This window comes from Ostrea edulis, chromosome 9 (assembly GCF_947568905.1).
Source record: "Ostrea edulis chromosome 9, xbOstEdul1.1, whole genome shotgun sequence".
Taxonomy (NCBI): Eukaryota; Metazoa; Mollusca; class Bivalvia; order Ostreida; family Ostreidae; genus Ostrea; species Ostrea edulis.
The window spans coordinates 27,876,907-27,887,257 of record NC_079172.1 but is presented as its reverse complement, the minus strand read 5'-3'; the positions used below and the strand labels follow the sequence as shown (position 1 = coordinate 27,887,257).

Below are 10,351 nucleotides of genomic sequence, written 5' to 3'. Positions count from 1 at the left end.
ACTGTTTCTCTCAAGTCAAAATTGGGACTACAAACAAGAAAATTGTACATGTACATCATAATGATTTTCGTTTGTTGTTTTACAATTGTAATCTATGAAGTATTCTTCCCTTCTGTGAACTGTTTCTTCTGAAAATTATGAAATATTTCAAGATATATGTGGGTTTTTCTTCCAACTGGAATCTGAAATTTCAACTATTTTATTCCAAAATTGAACAAAAGGAGTTGTTTAGAATCACAATGGTTTTTGTTTGATGTTTTATAATGGATTGTAACGTAGCACATCTTATTTACTTTGTTGAATGCAAGGTGAAGATAACGAACAGTGATCAATCTCATAACTCCTATAATCAATACAGAATAGATAGTTGGGCAAACACGGACCCCTGGACACACCAGAGGTGGGATCAGGAGCCTAGGAGGAGTAAGCATCCCCTGTTGACCGGTCACACCCGCCGTGAGCCCTATATCCTGATCAGGTAAACGGAGTTATTCGCAGTCAAAATCAGTGTGCCAAGAACGGCTTAACAATCGGTATGAAACACAATGTGTTTTCATACCTATTCCAAACTCTGAGATTTTGAATCATATATTTGACTACAATTGTTAAATGTAATAATCTTGCTGAAAACCCAGTTGATAGGGTATACACATTAGCATCATGTACTGAACAAGAGACCCACACGCCGTATCGGTCACCAGAGTATTAGTTAACGCATCACTAGTACTGAGGACTATGGAATCTTTAACAACTTTTCCTGTTCTGAATATCTAAGCTACATTTTAATATTCAGCAACAGTTTAATGTACCGAAATAATTTTGGCTCCACCCTGAAACCATTAAATCCTTACCCCCTAGGATCATAAAATTTACAATTTTGATAAAGGATCTACCTACTCTTCCTAAATATCTTTTTAGGTTTCAATTTAGTGTCAATAGCATTAAAGATACTTTTTAAATGTTTTTCACATATGTACTAAATATATCAAGGTTTGTCGGACCCGGAGACAGAAACTCTACCCCAGGGATCATGAAATTTACAACTTTGGTAGAACCACACATCACTATACATTTAGTTTTTCTTACACATGTGTTGTTGAGAGAACACGTATTTGAAAACTGGTCAATTTCTGTCAGGCCCCAGGGATGTGAGAGTCTCCAAATTTACAGTTTATGTCCCCTTGTCTTAAAAATACTTCATAACATTTTAAAAGAATTAGAACGATAGGTATCAAGAAGTTTAAAAAGTTTAATTGTTATTTGTTAACATGACAGACGACGACGGACACAGACCAGTTCGATAGGTCAGCTCACTTGACTCAGGTGACCTAAATAATAGTACATGAATAATGATCATTTACAGAAAATCACTATGCTGACACTGAGGACATTCTACAAATATGACAGATAAACACATAGTTTTGATGATAGATAATCACAAAATAATTGTACAGCTATATCCGAGCAGGTAGCCTTTTGGTCCATATTTATATCATCCTTAGTGAAGCGGTGTACATGTATCAATCTATTAGAGAAAGATCCATTTCTCCACTCATCATCTCCAGTCGATCTAATGCTTCTTTGATGCCATCTTTATCTTTTATAAGCTGTTTCTGCAAATAAATACAAGAGGCCCATAGGTCACAATGCTCACATCAAGCAATCTGGTCCCACTGTTCTTAATTAGAAAATTTTAAGATTGTTTACCCTCTTTATTCTCATCCAAAAAATCTAACCCATATCATGAAACCACCTAAGCCAAATGGGACCACGACTTAACACAACTTGAATCCACAAAACATAGGGATGTCTTATAATGACCTATATTCAAGTATCATATAAAATTTTATCCTTGATTTTAGCCCCAACCTAAACCATGGAGACTCCATCCTACCTCCCCCGCCCTCTTCTCCCTTCCTGATGCCAACATTTGAATAAACTTGAATGTGAACTACCTGACGATGCTTGCATACTAATATCACTAAACATACTACTCTTTGAGAATGTTTCCTGATATACAGTGTATTATCATGTAATACTCGCAATCCAACCCTTATTGTGACCCCACCTTACCCTTAGAGCCATTGATTTAAATATATTAATCAGAATTACCTGCGGATTCCTGCCTATTAACACGATTAATCAAATTGACCATTCATAAGATTATTTTTTTGAAAAAAAACAACTTTTGATTATATGTTCTCATGTAAAACTGAATCATTATTGTGATTTCATCCAACCTCTTGGCACTACAAATTGAACAAACTTGACTGCACTACATGAATATGCTAAGCTTGCACTAATTTTAATATGACTATAAACGTCAGAAACATATCTAAAAGAATTGTCCTAAATTGTGTTTATATTCCAAAACAAAACATTTATACCATATTGTGGTCCTACCCTACACATTGCAGTCATGATTTTATGAAACTTGACTCTGCACTACCTGAAGATGTTTGTATATAAATTTGACTTATCAAAGCCAGTGGTTTTTGAGAAATTTTTTAAAAGATGCCACCATGATCTCATTATTCCATGATCATCTCCCATCTGAAAAGGGTGTGACCAATTTGAATCCCCTTACTACTAACTCATAGATAATTTGAGGTGAGTTTAATTAAAATTGGCTACGTGTTTCTGGAGAAGAAGTAAACAAGAGGTCCACAAGCCTTATTGGTCACCAGAGTATTAGTTTAAAGAATAACTAGCCCCACGGACTAGGAAATCTAGAATAGTTTTACTATTCTACACATCTAAACTAAATTCTAATATTCAGCAGCAGTATAATTAACAAAATGTGTTCTAAAAACACTAATGCCCCAAAAGTGCTAAATTGATAAAGACATCCCATGCATGATACATATTTACATTTTCAACACTTAGATCCCTTAAAAACAATGAATTAAATATTTCTCACTTATAAAAGTCGTAGTAAGTACTCAGTATTGTTGTTTTCCTTTACAAATGATCCCTCATGGTAATTGATTATGGATTAAACTGATGTTAACATATTAAAAACACTGTCAAATGTCACTATTTGTGAATCAAGAAAAAGTTCCAGTTGTAGTATAAGCACAGGCGTTGGACGTAAATTTGACCTTAATCTTTGACCTTGAAAAACAATAAGCTTAATTCTTCGTTTGATAATTCGAAAAATGCGTGCCAAGTTTGATGACCCTAGTCTTAAGGTCTAGAGAAGAAGGTTAACAATGACGCAGATGACGGAGAAATTTACTTGATCATTAGGCGTATGTGAGCTAAAAACCGATTAAAATAAATCACCTGAGTTATTTTACTATGGTAACCTAGAAACAGAATCATATATCAATTTAAGTACAATGTATATGAAATTATTCCAAACCTCTCGCTCTTTCAAGTAATCTGGTCTTTTCCCCTCCAACCCTCGTATCTTTAAAAGCATATTTTGTAGGTCTTCTTTGCTGCTTTTCATAAATTCTTCTACTTTTGAATTAGTGGTCAATAATAGTTCTCGTTGGCTAAATGCTCCATGTGACTGTTGTTCATATCGCATTAACTTTACATTATATGCAATAGGTCCTGCAATACTAAATCCTAAATAAAATGACACTTCCTCTTCTGATTCATATCCTTTGTTTGTTCCCCTTATTTTGCTTATTCTAATTGGCTCACCATGCTTATTTTTAAACACAATGTATGTACTTGAACCATCACTGCTAGTTGTGGTTGTTCCGCATAAACGCCGGAGTTTTTCTTTCGTTTTAATATGGTCCCATAAAGAATTATCAAACTGAGAGTCAGGATTCTCCCGTACAAAAATTTCCCACCGATGACACAAAGATTTTATTCCTTTACCCTTTGCAAGAAAAAACTGCGGTGTTGGCTGAGAGATATTACGTTCCTCCTTTACATGAGAACTTTTTTGTACATTTGACTTGTACTTCTGTTGCTTGAAATTTCTTTTTAAATATGAAAGTGATCTTTGTAACAGCGAATCATCATAAAATACTTTTCTTTCACCACTAGGCCACAAAAGCATACTAATGAAAAAATATGCTAAATCTACCTTCTCATTGCTTGCAGAGATTATCTTCTGACAGGTTTTAAGTATATCACTTTCGGAATCACGATGTTGACCACCCATTATTCCCAAAACAACATTAACACAAATTTCGTTTGCAAGATCATTTGAATCTTTAGCTTCAATAGCCATGATATGTTTTTTGATTGTTATTAACTTGTCTGTAATTTGCCTTGCTAGATGTTTGTTCCCACAATTCTTTATATGATTAAAAATGTTCATGTATGAATTTCCTTTTAGTGTCCATAACCTTCCTCTGTGAAATTCATCCCGGCTTCTTTGATCTGCACTTTCTAACTGATAATCAATTTCGTGTTCCCCATATATTTTAGTGAAATTTTCCAACATCCGCTCATGTCCATAGTGGAAACTTCGATAGAATCTGTGTTCCTTCAATTTATTTGAATTGTACCGAAATGCTTCTTCTGGTGCATAAAATGTGGTATTAAAACAAATGTTATCTTCTAAGACTTTAAAAGCATTATGACCTTGTTCTTTCATTTCTTTCAATCTTTGATGAAACTTTCTCCATACGTTTGATATTTCCTCTGGAATGAAATCCTTGTCTTTGAGATACTGTACGATATCACTTTCATCCATGGAACGTTTGATGTTTTCCACCAAAAACTTTGTTATTTCGTTTATGGTGTAAATAGCATCATGGAATGGGTAGAGTAATTTTTGCGTGTCGGTCTCATCATCCCGTTTTCTTTGGGCATGAAGAAATACTTCCAAAGACTCTAAAATAAGCTCTAAATTTTCAATTGCATCTTTTGGCTGAAAAATGTTTGAATTTGTCAAATGTCTAAATTTCTCTCGCAGAACAAGGCCATAAGTATGAAGGATATATGATAAAGAGTGTATTGAAGATAAATCAACAGCTTCTTTGGCCCATCGTATAGCCTCATCATATCGTTTCCATTTTGAATATAACCGAACTAAAGCTTGTGCTAACATATAATCTTTGAATTTGTTGAAACCCAACTGTAATATTTCAGCAGGTTTTCCAAAATTATCTTCAGATTCACTGATTATCTCCAGAATTAAAGGACTAAATTGTGTGGTTTTCTCATCATCATACTCTTCCTTCTTCCTCCGCTTTAGCATTTCCAAAGTAAAATCTACCAGAAAATTTCTTCCATATGATGTACTTTGAAGTAAAGAACAATTGAGACATTCCTTGGCAATGTCGGCTAGTTGTGCTTTTTCACGTTTCATGATTTCTATTATAAGTATTTTGCCAAGGCTTGGGTGTGCTATTCGAACTTGTCGTCCACTAGATTGCTCTTTTTCTTCTATGATTAATAAAATTCTCAGAGGGCTTGACAAACGATCTTCCCAGAAACACACCTTACTTCCCATTAACTCATCACAACATTCCAGCGGAACAAACACTTTCACACCTCGTCTTGTTATAGTGTTTTTGATGTACTCAGGATTAAACTCGGATCGCATTATCATGATTGATATTAAATGTTTGGGATTATAGTCATCTAGTTCTCTTCCAGTTTGCTCTAACTCATCAAATTTCTCTGCAAACCATGTCTTTTCCTTATGGCTAAGTTCCTGTCTAAGAAAGAATACATTCTGACTTTCATAATCATAATCAGTTAATTTTTCCTCCCTCTGACATATCATCAGAAGACAACCCATGCCTTTATTCAAACCGCGCTTTCTAAATTCTATGTTAAGAAGTATTGTAAAATCAGTTAATGAAAGTTCAGTTTGAATGTCATCCAATAAGAGGACAACAGGCTGTGGTAGTGATTCATCTGTGTTATTTTCCATGTACTGCCATAGTGAATATATATGCGAAATGGTCGTTTCTGATATTTTTTGAATCACACAGCATCTGTACTTGCGTCGGAAATGCCACAAAAGTTTATGTCCGAGGGTTGTTGCCCCTGCTCCTGGTTCATGTGCAATAGTAAATGTGACTATTTTTCGTGTTTCTTCTTTTGCATGAAGTAGCAGATCTTGAGCTCTTTCTTGTAAATGATGGAATGTATGTCTTTCACAGACATGGTTTTCAAAATAGAAATTCCACCATGTCACATGTTTGCCTTTGTAAAATTGTAATTCTTGTTCTCGAGCAAATTGTTTCCGATCTTTAATGTTTTTGAATTTTTTGTTCTCACACTGATTGGCACTCAATATACTTAAGTTATCTAAACTATCTATAATTTTTTCATTAACATGCACAAGTGCCCCTGATGAACATGGTAACATACAATTCATCTTTTCATCATATCCCGTCAATGATGTTATTGTACTGTTTATGTGCTCCCATGGCATCCCTATGATTGATACTTTTTCCAGCTGTTCCTTATCTCCTTTAGATTCTTGTTGTATTATTTCAGCAAAATCATAAAAAATTCGTTGATGTTCTGCAATGACTACAAGAGGTCCCCAACCAAAATGTCTTGTTATTTCATTAAATGTATCAATCAATCCATCATAGTCATTTGAAAATAGGAGAACTAATATCACTGCTCTTCCTTTAGGAATTACAAAGTTTTGATTGAAAAATGAGACAGCATCACAAACACCAGCCGAATAAGATACATGCCAACCAGATCTGCTCAAATGTGGTTTCTCTTCAAAGTAATCACTTCGTCCATTGGCAAATATCCACACTGTCTTGACATCATATGGTAGGCCTAACTTGTTAGCTAGTTCTTGCAAGTTTCCAGCATTTTCATTGAACAAACGTTCTGTTTGTAGAGTAGGTCTTTCGGGATTTCGGTACATGTTACAAAGGCCATTTTTATTAGACATCTCATTAAAATCAAATACAGCAGTGAATTGAATTCGTTTTATAAAAGAGATACTTTCTGTCCATTGATCATTCATTTTATGTTCGTCCATGGGTTTTGCTAGCACAAGGATAGGCCATAATCGCTTATCAAAGCTAAACATTCCTCTTGTGAGAAGTCGCTCCAATTTTGTGGCAAATTTTCACTTTTTTCATTTTTGGTTGGTTTTCAAATAATGTTCTCTCTTTCACATTCTTAAGTAATTCTGCTGTGATAAAAAGTTGTTCTCGATCATTTATAAGACGCTCTGTTGATGACCCACTTCGCAAATAAAGCAAATGCTTATTTTCTATTGATTTGCTGGATAAATTGTTGATGTTCTTCAAATTTACTTTAAAATAGTATTATCTGCATTTATAGGATGATGGTTTTACATCTACTTCCATTACATAACGACAAATCTTTTCGCCGATTATTACTACTTTTACAAATTTTGGGTTGGATACACATTTTTTAACAATAGCCACGTTCTCGCTCATAAAGCATCTTGATATTCCATCTAGCAGTGCATCTGTATATTTTGATCTAGTATCACATCCAATCTCACTAATTTCAAAACCAACAATTTCACCATGTTTGTACTCTTCACCTTCAATGTTCGGAACAGAATCTGCTACTCCAAAATAGATGGTTCCGGTTTTTTTCGTGCATTGAGACAACCACAAGCAAATCTTAAGACTTCCATTTGGAATTTAATGAGTCTTGCTTCCTTTGTTTTATTTACACAAGAAAAAAACGATTTAAATTCTATACACGTTGTTGATAACGTTCCATCATTCTCTGGTTGGTTGAAAAATTTTCCTGCATGATACACTACATATTCAGAATCTTGCTCGAAATCTCTTGGAAACTGAATACAAACTTCCTGTCCTGTTCCTACTGATTTCTTTACATGCTTTTTCGCAACAGCTTTTGGTGAAGATTGTTGATTTTCCTCATTTCTCCTTTGATTCAAAATTGGGTCCTCATTTTTCCTTTGATACAAAATAGGGTTCTCATTTTCCCTTTGGTATAAATTAGGGTTACTTTCAACAATTCTATGACCTGAATGATCAAAATCCTTCATTCTATCATCTGGCATTCTGGTTTCCGGTACTTTTTCAACAGTATTACCAATATTTACTGGGAATTCCTCACTGCTTAGATGAACTAATTTACTATTGCTAACTGAAGACCGTTGTTCACTGCATGTTGTTGGTACAGTTTCTTTAATAAACCCATCTGAATAGTCTTCTGGATTGAAAATATAGTATTCTTCTGAAGAATGAAAGGAAAAAGGAAAACTTTTTGGGTTTTTTGGGATGTCTTGATAAAGGTGTCATGAATCCTCGACGCTGCTTTTGTAAAAGACTTCTACTAACCAAAAGAATGGCGGTCTCAAATTTTAATATAGCAGAAAGTTCCTTATCCATAACAAATGCAAGTTTACATTGCGTTGGGAGTTGTACATTTTTCTTCTTGCTATAACTGTACACGCCTGATTGTCTACTCTCTGTAAACATATCCCTTTTGCTTGGTGGAAGTAGATTTAGCCATTGGTCCATATTCTTGCCAATTTGTTTCCAAAGACCATTTTGTTGTTGCTTTTCTGTGAATTAATCTTCACAACTTAATAAAAAGAACACAAAATTTCTTTCGAGTTCATTCACATTTGTCCATCCTCCATGGAGGATACGTAATTTGCACGGCTTGCAACTGCTTTCCTGCACTTTGTTTAATCGAAGTAAACGGCAAAGAGTACATTCATAATTATTGGAGAAAGCATCTGGAACCGGGTAATTCATTGCTTCACTAACTTGTTCAGCATTACAGTTTTCTTCCTGAACTGGCTTTGATGGTAAATTTTCTTCTGTCAACTCTTCTGAACAAGTAGTTTTCAACTGAGTTGCTTTATGCGGACCATGTTGAATACTAAATTCTTCATTGCGTTTTAAAATAATTTTTTTGAAGTACATTCCTTTTATATTTAAATCTCTGAAGTCGTATTGAAACTGTTTTTCATCAATGTAACTGAAAAACACATACCCATCGATGTGTCTGTCGACAATACACTGAGAGAAATGACTGATAATTTGATCATTCACTGTCAGAATTATCTTAATGAATCCTGAAATTTCCTCTGCTGTATGATTCATCAATGGATTTGAAATTCCTTCATTGATTTTATCCCTAAAACCTAAGATTTTTCTTGCAAGTCCAACTGGTAGTTCTGTATCTAATATAAAGGATTCTATGTCGCTTATATCATAAGAAAATAATGTTTGCCCATCCAAATCAGTAAGAATACTAAACTTTTCCAACACCACATCATTTATACCAACTTCTTTCTTTAACCACTGCTCAACATCTCTTTCTGAGCTATCTGTAGTCACACCTGAAACAAAACATTAAAACACTTGATACTAATAAAACAAGATTTGTTTGTAAAACAGTGATGGTTCCCATATGGCAGCAAAGCTGATGATGACCATATTCAAAGTTTTTCAAAAGTAAATCAAACCCCAATGTCTAGGTCATGTGATAAACAAAGTTGGTACCAAAAGAAAGGTCTTGTCACAAGGAATACTCATGTTAAATATGAAAACCCTATCACCATCCATTAAAACGTTATGGCCCAGATCACCCATTCAAATGTTCAAAGATTAAAGTTTTTTGCAAACAGACAGACTAAAAACTATATGCCCCAAATCTCCGATTGTAACAAGTATCACTACTTCCATGGGCTCTGAAATCTTGAAAAAAATTCCTGTTCTGAATATCTAAGCTAAATTCTAATGTTCAGCAACAGTATAAAACAAGATACGTTCTCAAAACTTCACTGCCCTCAAAAGTGCATACACTGATGAAAGGCTTTAAATAATAGGTATTAAATTAACATTAAAACATCAATTTATAAATATATATATATTCTTTTAAAGAAAAATTTATTTTAGTCTGATCGGGCTAGTGCGGGGAAAATTCTACTAGTCCGACAGAAATTTTACTAGAAATCGGGCGTCGGTCTAGCGTTTTTCGCCCAGACTGGTTCATACTAGACTTCATTCATTTTCTTACTTAGATTTACGGACGACCCAAAGAAATCATTTATAATACCTCAATTTGAAACATTGAATTAATAAAATGACATTCTTTTTCTTACAGGAGATAATTTGTAAATGTAATATGTATGGAACTAAGTGATTTCATTACATTTTTATGTTAAAACTCTTTTTACTTCTGGATTGGCTTACCAGTCAAGGGTTCTTGCATTCAACCTCTACCCTTGATTGAGACAAAAATGTTATCGTATGGCTGAAAGTTGATTGAACTAGTCCTTTGCATATCCTTTCCCTTGTACATCAGTAACTGTAATTTAGCTGGAATTCCAAATTCTGTCCTTATGTTTTCTTTCAAGTTAAATAAGGAACTGTGTTTTGAATCAATCTCCATAACAGTCATTTTTTGTCTATACCACAGACAAAGTGGAATTTCA

The 10,351-nt window shown here is 34.2% G+C and overlaps 1 protein-coding gene across 1 annotated transcript; it reads right to left on the bottom strand.

Moving 5' to 3' along the window:
• Positions 1-1,231: 1,231 nt before the first annotated feature.
• On the bottom strand, positions 1,232-10,351 carry LOC130050314 (sterile alpha motif domain-containing protein 9-like). Its single transcript, XM_056150025.1, has 3 exons — positions 10,110-10,351; positions 3,365-9,253; positions 1,232-1,613 (listed from the first exon to the last, which is right to left on the bottom strand). The coding sequence occupies exons 2-3, from the start codon at positions 6,980-6,982 to the stop codon at positions 1,521-1,523; spliced, it is 3,711 nt and encodes a 1,236-aa protein (XP_056006000.1). The 5' UTR covers positions 6,983-9,253; positions 10,110-10,351; the 3' UTR covers positions 1,232-1,520.